At 47.2% G+C, this 18,357-nt stretch overlaps 2 protein-coding genes across 10 annotated transcripts in view; one reads left to right on the forward strand and one right to left on the reverse strand.

Annotated features, from left to right (window-relative positions):
* Positions 1 to 407: 407 nt before the first annotated feature.
* LOC118504221 (neurogenic protein mastermind) overlaps positions 408 to 18,357 on the reverse strand; it is a 72,943-nt gene continuing 54,993 nt past the window's right edge. For 7 of the 8 annotated variants that reach the window (XM_036038430.1, XM_036038428.1, XM_036038431.1 and 4 more), the window contains 4 exons: positions 18,078 to 18,143; positions 8,470 to 9,097; positions 5,052 to 6,317; positions 408 to 4,969 (listed from right to left, as the gene is read on the reverse strand). In XM_036038430.1, coding sequence (XP_035894323.1) covers positions 4,116 to 4,969; positions 5,052 to 6,317; positions 8,470 to 9,097; positions 18,078 to 18,143 — 2,814 coding nt within the window. In that variant the 3' untranslated portion in view covers positions 408 to 4,115. The remainder of the gene's footprint in view (positions 4,970 to 5,051; positions 6,318 to 8,469; positions 9,098 to 18,077; positions 18,144 to 18,357) is intronic. The other variant, XM_036038435.1, reaches the window with a different exon arrangement.
* Positions 11,515 to 16,217, forward strand: LOC118504222. 2 transcript variants are annotated; one of them, XM_036038437.1, is made up of 5 exons: positions 11,515 to 11,875; positions 11,941 to 12,780; positions 12,851 to 13,000; positions 13,065 to 14,469; positions 14,571 to 16,217. In XM_036038437.1, exons 2-5 carry the CDS (start codon positions 12,681 to 12,683, stop codon positions 15,697 to 15,699), a joined length of 2,784 nt encoding a protein of 927 aa, XP_035894330.1. In that variant the 5' UTR covers positions 11,515 to 11,875; positions 11,941 to 12,680; the 3' UTR covers positions 15,700 to 16,217. The 2 variants fall into 2 exon arrangements, with proteins under 2 accessions (XP_035894330.1, XP_035894331.1); XM_036038438.1 differs by having other exon boundaries at positions 11,515 to 12,780.

Raw genomic sequence — 18,357 nt, forward strand, 5'->3', positions numbered from 1 at the left:
AAATGTATTGTTATAAAACAATGGATATTTCACAAGAAATTACCAGTAATTTGTTATGGGAAGGATCCATAAATATATTGGGGAAAAAATCGAATACCTCTCGTTTGGATACTCTTTTACAATTTAAAAACATTAATGATAACAAAAAATGTGTAACAAAATTGTGGAAAGGGCTTAAAAAAAGCTGAAAAAAACATAGATAAACTCTATGATACTCTTTCGTAATGGAAAAACATCAATGTTAAAAAATAAGTGAGAAGGATTCAAAAATAGTTAAAACTCAGTAGATGATAGAGATGTACGCACACAAAAAAATAAAACAAAATAAAAAAATACTCACACACTTACATATTAAGGCACCAATGAATGCCCACTGGAGAGGAAAACACTGCTCAAAACAAAGGCCATTCAATTTAATTATCTATATTTCAATAAATCGTTTGTTCCTGTTCGATTTTGTTTGTCTGTTTTTTTTTTTTTATACACTTGCAATCCTTTTCCCTTCCTTTCTTCTCGTCTCCCGTATGATGTCTTTCACCATCATCATCATCATCAGTTGAATATTTAGATTAGTTTTGTTTACCTTTTCTTATTCCGCAATGCAAACAAACGTCCATTCTAACACTTCTGTCCTGTGCAATGCAGTATGTCCTTTCCTTTCAATGCTTTGCTTTATCATTATCATATAATAATTGTCAATAGAAGTACACATGTGGAGTGAAAAAAACGAACGAACGAACTAACGAACAAAAATAATACATTTTAAAAAACCGGACCCTTGCGCACGTTCCGAAATCAATCATCCTATCGTTTCTAGGCGGAGTACGCTCGTTACGGCGTGTGGTTCTTTTTCCTTTTTGTTTTTTCTTGCCATTAAAAATTACTAAAACAAAAAAACAAACAAGAAACCGGCTGCATTTTAATGCTACTAAGTAATGCATGTGTTTTGCTGTGCTGTTTTTTTGTTTTTTCAATCTATAAAGTCCAATGCATCAAAGGCTTTCGAAAAATACTTTTTTCACAGTAATTCTTTCCCGGGGCACTGCTCACAATTGGACACACACACATACAATTCCACGTAAGAAATCAATATTTACATCACATTATGAACACGCACCCAAAACATGTCTGTCTGCCTGGCTCCTTTCGCACCGGAATAGTACGATGGGGCGCCTCGGCCCCGTGGCTTTGCCGAAATAAGTTAACGAAGGAAGGAAAATCACATCAATCACTATTTGCTGCAGCGATTTCTTGCCTTTCTCGACGATACTCAGTGTAATTGGGTTTGCGATTTGGAAGGAGAAGGAAAAACTAAAACCCTGGTGGTCATGTACGCGGTAGCCGGTTGTTTAAATTTGTCCTATTGGTATGAGTCATGGTGCGTTTGTGGTTCTACTTCAGCTGATGCAAATGTGACTTTAAAAATTGTTGGGGTCTTTATTTACCTAAAAATCCGGTTCCTTAAGTGTTTTTTCTTTAAATGTTTTCCCCTACCACGAGCATAGTTTGTTCAATTGGCATCGCTTAAAAAGAGGTAACGTCGATTACACGGGATGCACGATAAGGTTTAAATGATAATTTAAGTGTAAAATTTCAAATATTTTGTTTGGGGTGGGGCAAGTTGCATCTGTGTTTCCGGTGACAGCCGAATCGCTTACCGTTTGCTTCCATGTGCATGGTCGCATCACATTCGCCGTTACCATGGAATCACGTGCCGATATCCATTAATGTTCGCTTGAAAGAAGAGCTTTGCAAAAACCGATCATAGTAGCACGTGATTCGATCATGTCATGTCGCGTACTCGACGGTGAAGGTGCGCAAATCGAAGCAAGCGGTGAGCGATTCGACTGTAGCTTGGAAACAGGTGTAAGTAAAATTATTTTACATTTAAAACAAAAATCAGTAGAGCATATTATCACAAAATGAAGGGAAAGTCAGCAAACGCAAACCATTGTGATTGGTTGGATCTTCACACGGAACGTTTCCCCGGGGTACGGTGCCGAATTTTAATTGACAAGATTAGGCTCGTGTTCAACGAAATGCAGCAGTAGAAGTTGGAGTGTTTTAAAACTTCAACTAATTAAAGAATCAGTTCACTAAAAAACACACACAAACTGTCCCCAGTACCGCGTCCGTGTCCGATTTGATGATGACCGTTACTAGATGCTTCTTTTCGCTTGTAATAAAATTTGATTTGGTTACACATGTTGATTTGATTACCATAGTTTATCTGCATCCTGCCATCAATGTCCTCCATCATTTGCTCTATGCTACCGTCCGATTTTCGCTTGCTTTTGTATACATACTGTTTTGTTTTTCTCTATACACTTAGGTGTAGTACTGTTTTGGATTAATTGGTTTTGCTTTTAATGCTTTTCTACTTCCATGTTTACAATGGGGTTCAGTGTTTGTTTATCTGTTTGTATATATATATATATATAAATGGATCTTTTTACTCTTTTATAATAGAATGTTCATCTACTGCTAAACGCTACGCCATTTCTCCCACCCGCCCCGGTTTTTTTTTCTCTATCGTATAGTAGTTGCAGTGCTGTGTGTGTGTGTCTGCATGATTGTGTGTGTGCATCACAATGATCAGGGTGTCCACACAGCAGTTACAACATGCAGCACAACACGCACCTTAAAATCGAAACAAAATATTAAATAATATTGGTCATACCGCTATCTCTCTCTCTCCCTCTCTCTCTCTCTGCCTGTTTTTGTTTTTTTAAATACATAAAACGAACACACACGAATCTTACAGCTGTACACAAGGGCTATTATAATACAGAAGAGAAGGTTTCAAAAAACTATATATAGATATATGTTTACCGAGGTGCTACTGCATATCAATGCGACCAATGCTGAGTTACGTTTGTTAGCTTTCTTTGCAAGAAAACCGCAATTCTCTTGATCCCCATGGTACACATTAGTGAACGGTTTTCTAAACAGAAACTGCCTTACCCGAACGCGCTTATTGATTGTAGTTTGGTAAAGGCGTAGTAGGAGATAAATATGTATGTACGCATAGGCTCGAGACATGGAACAGTGTCAAAGGAATCCCAACCCACCCGTAAATATGCGGGCAAACGTAAGTCGAGGCAAAGGCGCGCTAGTGGCCACCAAAGGGAGTTGCAAAGGAACTCGCGCACTAGGTCTATGAGTAGGTGTGCACACTACTCCACGCACTATAAGTATAGCAAACAAAAAGAAAAGGAGGAATGTTTGTCAATCAAATAGATGCTCCCCCGGTGCCGGCTCCCCAGACCCCGGTCGTGTTTTTGTTTTGCGTGTACTGCTCTGTTCTCGTATCAACGGCCCGCTCGCTCTCAACACTATTTCTACTACATATTTTATGTTAACCTCTACTACTAACTTGCGGATGTTGTACGTTTAACGCGGAAAGCTTTGCGCACACTACCACCCATCCCGCAACATGGAAGCGGTTGGGTTTGAAAGTGGGAGCGCACTGTTCCGCCTTGTATTCTATCAGCTATCTGTGTCCCGTAAGCTTCGTCGTCATCCCACCCGGAAAGAAGAAGCAATACAGCAGTAAGTTGATTGCGAGAGAAAGAGAGAGAGAGAGTGAGAGCACCGAAAAGGAATAAAACTTTTTTGTTTCTACTGGGCATTTAAATATGCGAAATACGTCTAACGGACCCACTTTTGTAGCAAAAGTTGAAAATCCGCTCGCCTCGTCAATGGGTTGTTCGGCGGGTACACAGCATTGAAGAACGTGGAAACACTACCTATATACACACACACGTGGGCACACCTCCTGTTGGGTGCCTTCTTCTGCGATTGTTCTACCGAGGGGGTCAATTGAAATCCAGGACCCTGCGCGAACTGCTTCGTTCGTTACATTTTGATTTGTCTTTTATCGTGTTTAGTTACTTTTTACCGTATTCACTAAGAGCATGGGTGAAGAGTAGTAGTAGTAGTAGTAGTCGTAATAGTGGTGTATGCTTTCTACTAGAAAATAAATATAACAACCGATAACAGAGAGGCAGGGGGGGGGGGGTGGGGTGGGGAGGTGGGTGCAGAGGAACTACGTACTTCCTGGAGTACCTTTGGAATTGTTTCGAGGGACCTGCACAGCACCATTGGCGCGTGGCTTACAGAATGTCCTGAAGATTGAAGCTATCATTGTCGAGTGAGTTGAGTAGATCCTGCGCATTAAACTGGTTCGGATCACCCACCGGCAGATTTTCCAGGAACGCTAGGAACTCGGAGGAATTGTTGTTGCCGCCGCCGCCACCGCCGCCACCGCCGCCGCCGCCATTGTTGTTGCCGGTGTTGCCGGGACCGCCGCCAGTGTTATTACCGTTGTTGCTATTGTTGTTCCCATTATTGCTGTTCGGACCGGTCGCCGACGATCCAGGGCCTCCGGGACCGGTAAGCATGTTGCCCGGATTGATGCTCCCATTCACGCCCGTACTGCCGCCACCTCCACTGATCATCGTCGTTGTGGTGGACTGTTGCGTCGATTGCGTTGTAAAGGTGTTCATCACAGATTGTTGGTTTTGCTGCTGCTGTATTGACATGGTTTGCGTCTGAGACATGTGCATCTGGCTCATCTGCATTTGGTTCATCATGTTTTGCTGCTGCTGCTGCTGCTGAAGCTGCTGGTGCTGAAGCATTTGCATTTGGCTCATCGGTCCACCATTATTGTTGCTGGCTTGGCCTTGGTACATGGTAAGATTTTGCTGGCGCATCATCTGCATTTGCATCGCCGTCATGCTGTTGGCGCCGGTTGGTCCACCCGGTCCGCTGTTGGGTCCGTTCGCGCCCATTCCCGGTACGGTTGCATTGCCACCGGCGGCTCCGGCACCACCAGCACCGCCGGAAATTGGCCCACCGGCACCAACGGGACCGTTGGGACCGCCGTTAGGTCCAACGGAGGAATCTAGCCGTGCGACGGGTCCTGCACCACCACCATTCGGTCCAGCCACAGGACCACTGCCGGGACCTAAAACCAATAGCAAGGTAAAATGTTAACAAACCTCGTACGCTTCATAAGCAAAGAGTTCAAATTAGAATGAGCCACTTACCACCAAATCCTGGCCGCATGCTTCCACCACTAGTGGCACCGAAATTGACTTGCTGCTGCTGCATCGCCATCATATGTCGCCACTCGGCCTGCTGCGAACCTATTGGCATGCCTTCGGGACCAACCTGCACGTTCGGGGGCCGCTGTACGACGGGTCCTGTCATTACAGGGCCGGCACCTGGTCCAGCACCACCACCACCACCACCACCACTTCCACCACCCGTACCGCTGCCTGGTCCGACAGGCCCAACTCCAACGTTCGGTCCACCACTTCCCCCGAAACCACCGACCATTCCACCGGCACCACCCCGCGGACCACCATGACCAGCCATCTGCTGCTGCTGTTGCATGTACGCTGCATGTTGCGCTCTCATCATCGGCCCGCTCGGAGGAATCGGTTGCTGTGTGATTCTTCGCATGGCCGGAAAACGTCCACCGGCGTGTAACATCTGCTGCTGCTGCTGTGCCTGTTGCTGTTGCATCATGGCTGCCGCTGCCGCCGCTGCTGCTGGATTCGCTTGCTGCGTTGCTTTGTAGTCGGGAGGCGGTGGTCGTGCTCCGGCCACCATCTGCTGCTGCATCGCTTGGGCTCGTATCATTTGCTGCTGCTGCTGCTGCTGCTGCAAAAATTTCATCTGTTCCGCATGTCGCATTGCTCCTGCCGGCCCACCACCGGGACCACCCGTGCCCGTGCCGGGGCCACTCATTGCTCCGCCATGCATCATTGCACCAGCACCGTTTACGCTTGCCGGTCCACTGCCTGCTCCCGGGGCCATCGACGTCGACACCATCGAATTCAGGCCGCTAATACCACCGGCGCCACCGTTTGGACCACCACCTCCGCCCATGCCACCCATACCCATGGGAACGTTTGCGTTCGGTCCCATGCCAACGACGCCACTACCCGGGCCACCACCTCCCATGCCTCCCGGGCCGACCATGCCGCCAACCATACCGGGTGGGACCGTTCCGCCACCGCCGGGAGCGGGTCCACCTGGACCGCTTTGTGGTCCACCCGCGTGTGTTTGCTGTTGCTGCGGTTGCTGCTGTTGCTGCTGAGATGGGTTTTGCGTTGGTCCTCCCATACCGGGTCCGGGTTGCTGTTGCTGCTGATGCTGGGGAACTCCTCCACCAGCACCAGCACCGTTCGACATGCCCACATTTGCGTTAACCTGGTGTTGCTGCCTCGCCCGTAACGTTTGTTGCGTAAAGTTGATTGTTTGCGATTGTGAAACAGTATATTGCGCCTCGTTAACAATAGAAGATCCTGAAAAAGGGGGGGGAAAAACATTCGTTTACATTAATGTTTTATTTTTATTTTTCAAATATTACCACGGGATCTCAAGGCGATGTTTCAAATAAGTAGAGGAATTTCGCAAGTCCGTAGTGAAGCTTTGCAATCATACAATTGAATCCTACATACTGTTAGGGGCATTTTGTAATGTGCTTTGTAATCTAAAACAACATTTCCGACTAATTTTAGCGTTAAACACCTTAAACTGTGTATGAAAGGACATAGTCATGTAAACATGGGCTTAGCCGGTTTCACAGTTTGACAGGGTTGAACCAAACATTCGGCAGAAAATTCGCGCATAATTGCAAAATTCCACAGCGGACTAACAATATTCCACTATTCTTTTAACGCACTTCCCTGAGTTATTCCAAAGATCCATTTTAAGGATCAAAACTCTATACTGTCTATCTCTAGGCTTTACCAATTTGGGGTTCAGGAAACGCTACCAGCTAGGCTTTCCATAACAGTACAATAAGAAAGAGCACAGACAATACAAGCGTATCCTGGAGAGGACCGGGACCAACAGCAAAATAGCGCCTTCGAACAGTGTGTCTTGCATCTTGCCTTTTGCAATGAGAAAATTGATGTGCCTTCCATAAACACTTCACACGACCCAAACCACACATCAACCCCTTGCGAGAATAACATTGAAAAGACACCAGATGAAACAGGAATCGAAGGCCAAATCGTCAGGTAAGAACTCTTGGAGATGAGTTTTCTGGTCGGCTGCGAAATGCAAATCGGAACATCGGAAGATAGATTGAACATACAACCGCAAACCCTAGGGCCTAGGAGCGCCAAGATTCTTGAGTATAATTAGTAGCAGGTTAAGACGAATGTTATCCATGACTTGGTCGCTACGGAACCCGTTTAAGAAAGTAAAGGACTCAAGGTACATACGATTAGTTCATGTATCAAACAACAACATCTGATACGCCATAGGGCAGTCTAATCTATAGTTATATTTGCAACCATTTGATTAAATCGTTTCGTGGAGAGCGCACTGTTCGCTTCAAACTTCGCTAGTAATTTCAACACCTGAGCAAACGATTCTTCGGTCGATGAAGCGTTTATGTGCGTACGCCTCCGCCACGTTCATTCATTCCGTTCTGTGTCGTCAGAATAGAACAGTGCAACCAAACATCGCATGCATCGAAGCGGGTTTACTGCACATGAAGCATTCCATACTACATCAAATTGATATGGAAGAACATTATGAAAAGTTTAAATTTTGAAAGAAACAACAAAAAAAACACCCCAATTGCCAGGCAACCCGAACTCCGGAGATGGTGGTGGCAACAACACGCGACGGCGGTGGTCACGGCGAACAGTGTCGCAAAGGAAATCTATTAACCTAAAAGCAAACCGATCCCGATGATATCAAAACGAACCGGGCCAGAAGGGAGGGAATTTCGGTCGAGAGTTCCCTCATACGTACTCATGCGTACCGAGTGCGTGAATGCGAGCCCCGAAACGGGTGGTCTCGTTTTACGTTCCGAATTTCAAATAAGGGAATAGGGAAAGAAACGGCTACTCCAGCATATTTCAGTTTCCCCTGAAAAGTTGCCAGACAGTGGCATATTGCATTTTTTGGGTTCAATCGATTAGAGCCGAGCGCACTCTAGTCAATTCAAACTGCACAACACGATCATGCGCACTGCCTGAGTGACCCATCCCCGACCGTCCTCCTCGCTGGTACCTACACTACACCAGCAGGTCTCTCCGCCAGGGGAAAAGCCACTCACCAATGGGGAGCTCTCGGCAGCACTCGGCAGTTTCCACTAGAGACAACAGCAAAACAAAACCCGAATCGTGATACGAATATTATGTCCACTTTTTGTGTGGATTACATTACCCGTATTGACTCGACTGACCTTTCTCTCTCTCTCTCTCTCTGTCTATCGCCAACAGAGGGAGAATCGTTCTGTATGCTAGTGTCCTCCTTATCTTTCTACATATATTACTCATTTGTGCTATAAGTTTCATATCAACAATCACACTTAGCAGCAGCGTATAGAGATATGCTCCCTCTCCGTGACTTCACAGTTATTGCGATAAAAGACGTGCGGCCCGGAAGTTCCGGAAGCAACGGCAAAAAACACAACAATCCGATTTTCACACTTACCTTGAGAATTGGGCACTTGATTTTGAGAATGATTTTGGTTGGGTCCATGGCCACCTCCCAACGTTGGACCGTTTCCACCGACGTTGCCCGCATTGGTGCCCTGTCCGGCACCGTTCGGCATTGTTGGCTGCTGTCCGCCGTTGTTGCCCCCAACATTACCGACACCGCCCGGTCCGCCGACCATTCCCCCGGGTAAGCTGCCCATGCCGCCGGGACCGGATTGTTTGCCCTGCTGCTGCTGCTGCTGCTGCGCTTGCTGCTTCGGTCCGGCCTGTTGGGCATGATGCTGCTGGTGCTGTTGATGCGGATGCTGCTGATGCTGCGGATGTTGCTGCTGCGGGTGATGCTGTTGATGTTGCGGATGTTGACCATGTTGTTGCTGGTGCTGCTGTTGGTGTGGTTGGTGCTGCTGGTGCTGCTGCGTATGTTGCTGGTGCTGTTGATGCTGGGGATGTTGATGATGTTGCTGATGTTGCTGGGGATGCGACTGTTGTTGATGTTGCTGCTGCTGATTTTGCTGCTGTTGCTGTGCAGTTTGTTGCTGACTAAAGAAAACGCCTTGCTGTGCTGCAACGGACACGCCCGACTTCAGATCGCCACTAAGATGCAGATGCTGTCCAGCTGAAACCTGGTGAGAGGAAGATAAGAAAAATGGATGTAATATTTTGAATAGACAATCAAACAGATGCAAAAAAAATGCTGCGAATCGTTAAGAAAAAAAACCTTTCTCGCGGATTTAGAATTCGCTCATTTATTAACGCGCAAAAGCTCAACCCTAGCGCTTTTTTCCGGCTTATGGTGTCAGCAACTATTTACTTGGAGCTCTGAACTAAATATGTTCAATTTTTTAACGAAAAATTCCCATCCAATACTTCATTTGAGTGCTGTCCAAATTTGTTGGTTCAAAACACTTTACCGCCTATTGATAACATTAAGCTAGCCTAGAGCCTTCGAAACCTTTCGCGTTCCTTCTCGGACGCTAGTTTCGGAAGTGTTGCGGCGAATGTGCTCTCTCTTTCTCTCTCTGTGCGACACAAAAACCGAGGTGGACACCTACCTACACAACAGGCGCAACCCTCCCACAAGCGATGAAAATTAACGAGAATGGGCAACGAGAGATTTGCTGAAATCACGTAACACTTCTAAATTAGACGAGTACTCAAACGCGGGCCTCGTACCGCCATCGTCGTCGTGTTATGCGCGCATTTGATTTTCAAAATCTCTTCTCGTTTCGTTTTCGACCCCAAAGAGGTCCCAAACCCAATAGCAGGCCTGTGTGAAATGACTATGCGTTTGGTGAGATGGCTATCATCATTAAACCTGGCCTGGCCAGCGAGCCAGGATTATCGATTCTGACCGACCGACCGACCGACCGACACCCGGATGGTGTGTTCAACAGCAACAGTAATTCTGTTGTTCGTTCGATCGATTGACCGGGACGAATCTTGGTGCATTTCGGACGCGTTGAACCAGGTAAAACACATTGAATAATAGATGCATTTTGACACGATTGCCCACTTGCTTTACTTTCAAAAATTATAGCTCCTTATCAATTTCTAATTGATTTGGTTCTCACCCCCAAGTCGGGTCCTTTACTCCTCAACCGAGCTTTTGATTATGGGATGCTAAGAATTGGCCCACAAATTGGCCCACACCGTATTAACTGTACTTGCTCGCTTCAAAGCATTGAACGTACAGCCGTGGTGTGCCGCCGTGTGTTGTACCGGCAGGTACAACTACAAAGCTCTAAAACTCTAAAGCTCGCTGCAGTGCGGTCCCGAAGCTTCGACCGCGATTCGCGAAGACGAAAGACAGAGAAATAACCCTTCGGCTGCGGACTGCTCAACAGCAGACACGGAGGCACGTACACGGACGCATCGACGAAGTACATGATGGTATCAACGTCTTTCCAGCGGTACCTTCTCAATGCAATGGGAACGAAAGAGACCTGAAACCGAACAGAGGTGTACCACCGCGAACCATAGAAGCACCGAAGAGTAGGAGAGTCATACTTGCTCTCTAAAGTGCGACAACAGGCTGGCTGGCTGGCCGGCCAGCCAGCAGGCCAGAGCAGTGGATTTAGGCGAAGGGAAGCTAGCAACGCAAACTTTAATTTGGGTCATTTGCCATTATGTTGGTGGTGCTTTGTGCATAGCCTTTTTTCCCGATATCTTGCTCGCTGCCGATGAAGCGCTTGCTTGCTGCTCGTACACACTCGGTACAGCGACAGCGAGCTGCCGTTAAATCGAAGTTCTACAGTGAAGCGTATCATTGGCACAATGTTCAAAGGCATGGGAGAGATTTCGATCTTTCCCTTCGATAGTCCACCTATCATGCAAGCGTGGTTTTTGAATATTATTTAAATTATTTAAAAAACCTTTTGGACGTAAAACAGAGTTGCTAAATGTTGCACCTTTTAATAGCAAACGAAAATCCACAGACAATTCCATCTCAACCACCCCCATTGCTATCGAGCAATGGGGTTGGAGCTGAACCACCGTAGTTAGTGGTGGTGACTATCGCCCATGGTTAACGTGGGATTTTACTTTATCAGTCGCGGGAGAAAATAACACCAACCTTTGCATATGGGTTGTAAAACGAGCTGACGGTTGACTGACTCAGTTGGCTTTGGCCGTTCCCCGCCGTCGCTTAGAAACGATTTCGCATCATTTTTCTTTAACCATTCTCTTACCACCGTCCAAAAATGCGCTTTAGATTGGTCCGGTCCCTCTGGGCCTCATGGTTTTAGCTTTTCTCATCTATGTATTTCTCCAGGCCGGGGGGGAACAAAAACGGCCATCTCTGTGCTGTTTGTTGCGCTTAGTGGGAAGTCACGCAAGCGGAGATACTTTCTCTCAAAGCTGAAGGAAGGTAATTTTCGTTTCTTGTATTCATCAACTTTTAACTGCACGTACCAGTAGCTTTCTCGCCTATGATTTTGTTTGCCGGTGAATCCGAAAGGTTTACTGCTGTATTGAAGAAAATGGGGTTGTTAAGAGGGAGCGGGTGTGATCAACAGATATCTACAAAACTCTTAGCTATTGCCCATTTAAGAGGAGTACATGGACTAATCTAAGTAGTCGTCGAAAAAATGTTGGTGAATGTCAAACTCAAGATGACGTGTAAACAACTAGCGATCAACATAGTTAACTTCTGGAAGTGAATTATGAAGTGGACCAAAATGGAAGTTCCCTGTTCCAAACATGAATTCTAACCAACCAGAATTGGAGATATCTTTAACGTACATCGATCCGTACGAAGGACACTCAACAGTTGAACTACAACGAATCCATCACAAGCTGAAAAACAGCATAACAAATCAATTGCTCAGCAATGAACACAAGCTTGCCCACATCGATGACCGACGGAAGGATCAAACTGGAGCAAGGAAGAAGCAACGGTTAAGGTTCGGCAGCTTTGAACCACTTTTTAGAATAGAAAAGTTCACTAATTTTGCGCTTCTTATTTTAGCCTTCGAAATATATTCTACACCAATTTTCGCGTGGTGGCACTGACTGGTGGAGTTACTGCACTAGTTGTTCTCTTATTTTTCGCGCCATATCTAAACTGCACTTGTCCACCGCCACGAGCTTGCTATGGGTCCTCCTCCTCCTTCTACAACCGATGTTGGCGTTACCTGCTAGCTCTGGCAGGATACGAGGAACAATTCCGCTATTAACATCTTTACACCCTCGTAAGCAGAATGTGCAACACAATTCCTCGGACCGAAACTAGCGTTCTGGCGCTGACTCTTAAAATTCTTGTGAAGTAGTGATTGGAATTCGAATTAATTATGAACAATCGGCCCGAACACGAATGCGTCACACGGAGGAGAGCAACCGTACCATCATAATATTTTAGCGGTAGAGGTATGTGCGGTGCTGCACGATGGACGAGGATAATAAATGGTAATTTTCATAAAATGATAACCAATTCCCATTCGACTACGTGTGGGTTTCAATTACCCACGATGCATGGTCGGTACAGAAATGAGGAGCAAAACGGTGGAAAAAAGCTAATAATTTGCTTTCAAGGATAAACTTTCTTCCCTAACCGCTCCTGCTCTGATAGACCGCTTTTACCCATCGAATATCTAATATTCTATCGAATTTCAATCGAACCGTTCATTCTTTTACCAACTCTTCAGGACAGTAGATCAGTTTCATGTTAGAGAGAACGATTGTACATAGAATTCCATACTGAGGGCCAATATGTTTGTGGTATGTCTTATCGTGTTTGGGATGGCGTTCCGGCCAACAGCTTCAACCAATATGACACATCAGGCGCAGGAAAGCATCACGATCGGGATAGGTAAGACCATTCGTGCAAAGGCCTACGCCTGTGACTTTGGTTGATTTTGGCTTGTGTGCCGGTTTGCTAGTGATAGTCCACGAAAAGGAACAACCGGACATTCCTACGATGGTTGCTGATGCACTGAAGAAAGTGTCTGCCAAATACAATGGAGTTGAGCTCAAGGATTACTACATCGTATACGATCGGGAACGTCTACAGTTTGGTGATGATGAACAGTGTAAGCTCAGACCCGAGCGATCTTGACGCGATAACTATTTCTAATGCTTGAACCGGACCCGTAGTTTGTGATGCTCTTTCTCAGGGAATTTCAATGCTGCTGGATGTGACGTGGATAGACTCGAGGTATATATCTAGTGCGGCGGAAACATTCGGCATTCCCTACTTCCACGTCGATCTATCCATCCAAACGTATGTGAAGCTTATGGAAAGCTTTTTACTGGCACGTGCTGGCAACGACGTAGTCTACATTCTGCCCACCCCGGAAGATGTTGATGCAACGATTTATCTGCTCATAGTGGACTCCTACCTTCGAGCTATCGTGTTCGGAGAACTTGACGATGATACGGTGACCCGAATTAAGGATCTTCGACCTTATCCCTCGTTTTACGCCATAGTGGCGGGAACGATGCAAATGAACGCCATACTGCACCAAGCCATCGACGGGGGACTGGTGCGTAAGCCGGAAAAGTGGAATTTGCTGTTCACCGATTTGCAGACCGATAAATACGCGCATGAGGACACTTTTCCCGAGATGCATCGCTTACTGCTGGACCGAAGCGCTTGCTGCATTCTCATGCAACAATCTGCTCCTTGTGTCTGCCCCGAGTCGTTCGATCCAATGCACGTACATCTAGCGAATGTACTGGACGCAATTGTCGGATGGTCGATCGACACTGTTCCAACGCATTTGGTGCGCGCGCTCAACTGTACGCCGGAATTAGATCAAGAGGAAGTGGCACGTATCAGTACAGCCCGCGGAGACCTGCTGAGCCAGATGGCTTTGATGACGCACTTTTGGATTGCTGAAGACTACAGCCTGATACGCCCGAACGTTAATCTCTCGGTTATCAGCTCAGCCAAAACGAATCAGATCATTGGAAGTGTAGCGCAAGGCCAGTCGGTGGTGCTGGCGGGAAATGAAACATTTCAACCCAGCAAACGGTTTTTCCGCGTAGGAACAACGGAATCCGTCCCTTGGGCGTATCGCAAGCGTGATGCGGGTGGCAAAGTTCTGCGCAACCCGATCAACGGCGAACCAGTATGGGAAGGGTACTGTATCGATTTCCTGCATCAGCTGTCGATCGTTATGAACTTTGACTACGATCTCGTTTCCCCACGGAACGGGACCTTCGGGCTGCGCGATCCGGACGGCCGGTGGGATGGGCTGGTGGGTGATTTGGTAACGGGCGAGATTGACTTTGCCATCGCTTCGCTCAAGATGACTGCCGAGCGCGAGGAGGTGGTCGATTTCGTCGCGCCGTACTTCGAGCAGACGGGCATTCTCATAGCCATGCGCAAACCGGTTCGCGAAACGTCACTGTTCAAGTTTATGACCGTGCTGCGGCTGGAGGTTTGGTTGAGCATTTTGCTTGCGATCGTGGCCACCGCCGTCATGCTGTGGCTGCTGGATAAGTTTTCCCCGTACAGTGCGAAAAACAACAAGGACGCTTATCCTTACGAGTGCAGGTAGGCCGGGCGTGTTGAGCTGTTGGGTTGGGTTTGGGTAGTACACGATCAGGCTGTACTGATTGTTCTTTCTGTTTGCTGCTTCTCCTATTTTCTCACAGAAATTTTACGCTCAAAGAAAGCTTCTGGTTTGCGCTGACCTCCTTCACCCCGCAGGGTGGCGGCGAAGCACCGAAAGCCCTGTCCGGCAGAACGCTGGTCGCTGCCTACTGGCTGTTTGTGGTTCTGATGCTGGCCACCTTCACCGCAAATCTGGCCGCCTTTCTCACGGTCGAACGTATGCAGACGCCTGTCCAATCGCTCGAGCAGCTATCACGCCAAAGCCGTATCAAGTACACGGTCGTAAAGGATTCCGATACGCACGACTACTTCCGTAACATGAAAAACGCGGAAGACGTTCTGTACCAAATGTGGCGCAACCTGACGCTGTCCAGTGGAAACGATCAGGCACAGTATCGCGTCTGGGACTACCCGATTAAGGAGCAGTACATCAACATCCTTTCCGCGATCGAATCGGCCGAACCGGTCGCGACGGCGGCCGACGGATTTCGGCGCGTCAACGAACATCTCGACGCGGACTTTGCGTTCATCCACGATTCGGCCGAAATCCGGTACGAAATATCGCGCAACTGCAACTTCACCGAGGTGGGCGAAGTGTTTGCCGAGCAGCCGTACGGGATAGCGGTGCAGCAGGGCAGCCATTTGCAGGACGAGCTGAGCTACTTCATACTGGAGCTTCAGAAGGAGCGTTACTTCGAGTCGCTGACGGCCAAGTTTTGGAACAACAGCGCCCGCAGCCAGTGCCCCAACACCGATGACAGCGAGGGCATCACGCTGGAAAGCTTGGGTGGCGTGTTCATAGCGACGCTGGTCGGACTGGCGCTCGCCATGATCACACTGCTCGGCGAGGTGATTTACTATCGGCGCAAGGAGAGCAATCGAAACTTTATTAAAGTGGCACCGTTCGGTAACGTGGACAGGCCGCCGATAGAGCGGAGCGACAAGCGCTTTGCACTGAAGGAAAAATCGATCGCCGCGGTAAAACATCTGCTCGATTTGGACAGCACGCCACCGGGTAACCGGGCACACGGCGGAGCAATGAAAATCGGCACGAAAAGAGAGAAACCAATACCGAAGGAAATTACGATCGGCAGTAAGTTTGTATCGGCGGCCGAGAAGCAGCAGAAGCTGTCCTACATTGCCATCATGCCCAGGAATCCTATACATTAGCGAGCTGCTTTTGCTCAGCAAATGAACGGGCGATACTCGAGCACCATTTGTAGTCACATAGGAGGGGGGGAGGTTGGAGCACTAAGATTTTTCACCTAAAAATGCAATAAGACAAATAAAATGTGTTAGCCACGCATGCGACGAATATCATCTTCGATTCGATAAAAGCATTGTCCCAGCAAAGTACGCAAATCCTTGCGAAATTGGAAGCGTTTCGCACACAAGAACAGTTTTGTTACGCACCTCAAAAACCCATCCGAAGTTGCAGCACAGCACAGCACAGCATTGTCCAAATTATTTTCATCGGTCCATATATCGCATGACCCGGAGACATGAAGTGAAGTGATGCCTCTTTTAGCCAAACGGTTGTGTGAACTCGGGTCTCTCTTGATGCAATACCCTGGCTCAGCTCTATTCCAGCTAATCCCAGAAAAGTCCAACAATTGTTATGGAGCACCCTTACGGTGTGTGGGGTGAGGTGAAGGTGGTAGGTATAGCTATTTTTAACTCTTGTTCGCCAAACAAATTATAGCAGGAGATGAGGGACGGTTACGAACGAGTTGCTCATTTATTCTGACAGTTGGGTAGGCAAATGAGTGTTGGTGATGATGGTGGTGGCGCTGCTGTCTGGCATCGTCCAGGCTGACGGCCAAGTGTATTGTCGTGAGCGAAGTGTACGACGATGAAATAAACCATACGTTTGATAGACTTGTGGGGGTCGGTCGGTCGGTCGTCTGTACGCAACAGCCATACAACGAGTCATACAGCGCTGGTGTGCGCTTTCCTTTGGCCAAAGCCACACACGCGGCGCTCGTTCAGCTCGCTATCAGCTTCATTAAGGCAAATGGTTTGAAAGCTTCACTTAGTGATAGATAAATGGTGCCTGATCCCTTACGTGACCGGTTTTGGTTACCCATTTCGGAGGATAGTGCGCACACACACACACACACACACACACACACCGGAACCTGGATATTGTGGTGGACGAGGACTCTATTTTCCTCAACATAATGCTACTCGGAGCATCGGATTCTTGTGGCTTGTACAAATCTGCCACACAAGGAAACCCACTTCCATGCGGAGGCTCTTTGTTTGATTGATTTTTTGTTTTAATTTTTCAAACAACGACGCTTGGCTTCATCGGGCTGGCAGCACCAGGCAAGCAAAGCGTTTCGTGGTGCGAGCTGCAAAGTGTAAACAGTCCTCTGGCCAACCCCGGAAAAATAACTATACAGAGCTGTGCATCGCGTGCAGCGGGAACCCTCCGGGCAAACCGCCATCATTGACAATGATTGCATAATCATTAATTCAACTTCATTACATTTTCTGACAGCATGATTCCGCTTCCCGTACCGAGCACCCGGGGCCCCGGGGTGGTGCATTCGAGAGCGTATAGATTAGAATGTGAGCTGTTCGGTGAGATGTATATTATATCACACCGCCATAACTAGAGCAGCTTGGCAATTGATGATCGTGAAGCAACTATCTAAAAAAATAAAAAACGGGGCTTTAAAAATTCATTTCTGCCGGCATGCCTCTACTAAACCGTACTGCATATTATGATAGTTGTACACCATGGGTCGTCGTTTAGAACGGCACTTGGCTTTTATATTAAAGATTCGCATGAACACATGACAAGCTGCCAAAAACAGCGACTAACGGCGGTTCACCCTTGACACTAATTGCAATATAACACCCTGGCTGGCTGCAGGATGTTCCCCTTTTTTCCCGACCAATCTCTTCATCGATTAATTGCACCGAATGCAAACATCAAACCCGCATTAAGCGCAAACCAAGTGTTTAATACTGTCTACCGAAAGAGACGTCCCGAACATGACACTCACACGCGCAAAAACGCGAATGTGCAACCCGGAAGTAGCTTTAGAGCATAATCTGATCAATTTTCCATAATTCCGTTCCGGATCGACATCGACCACCCGAACGCGCCCCATTATAGTGTGCAGACACACACTCACACACCTGGCGCTCTACGTAGACTAGCGCACATTTCGATTGCAAATGGATCAATCTGGTGCTTTAGCCTCTCCGAAAAGGTTTACCGGCCTTTGGCGATATCCGCCGACCCAATCTATTGGGCCGAAGAATGTATGCACAATAGATCACAAGGTGGTGGTCATTGCACGAAAGATTTACACATTATTGCAAACAAACGCGTCCAATATCGATATGTGTGAAGAATCGATATCGGAGGCGGGCAGTTTGCCCGATTTCCGGCAGTCGAAAGGGGCCGGGGGCTTAGTGTGGATGGAACGGAACGCAGTAGTTGGAACCTCGATTCGCCTCGATCAATACTTTAATTAACGCACAGCAGCACTGTTTATTTCACCGAAAAAGATTGCAATAGGACAAAAGCTTACCGTGTGTACAGTTTTGTTGTTCCGTTTGGACTGGCGGGCAATAGTAGTTTCGCAGTTGGTGCTTACCTGTGAAGTAGTTAGGGAAATGCTTGCATTGATTATGAATCGTTACGACAAACAAAAAATGTGCATGTTGTTATTGGAAGTGGTACTGGCGTTACCAGTCTACAGATAAAAATCGGAACTGTTTCGAGGTACCCGTCCCGGCCGTAGTACCTTGAAATAGCTGCAAGTTTTACACTTGAATCGAATGATTAAATATTATGCCACCGCAACAGAA

The sequence above is a fragment of the Anopheles stephensi genome, chromosome 2 (genome assembly GCF_013141755.1).
Source record: "Anopheles stephensi strain Indian chromosome 2, UCI_ANSTEP_V1.0, whole genome shotgun sequence".
NCBI lineage: Eukaryota > Metazoa > Arthropoda > Insecta > Diptera > Culicidae > Anopheles > Anopheles stephensi.

What these genes read in the sequence shown, in the direction of transcription:
- LOC118504222 (XM_036038438.1), top strand. Translation starts at nt 12,681, where the DNA reads ATGTTTGTGGTATGTCTTATCGTGTTTGGGATGGCGTTCCGGCCAACA. An exon ending in AAGCATCACGATCGGGATAG is followed by an intron (nt 12,781 to 12,850) that starts GTAAGACCATTC and finishes CCGGTTTGCTAG; the next exon opens with TGATAGTCCACGAAAAGGAA. An exon ending in GTTTGGTGATGATGAACAGT is followed by an intron (nt 13,001 to 13,064) that starts GTAAGCTCAGAC and finishes CCGGACCCGTAG; the next exon opens with TTTGTGATGCTCTTTCTCAG.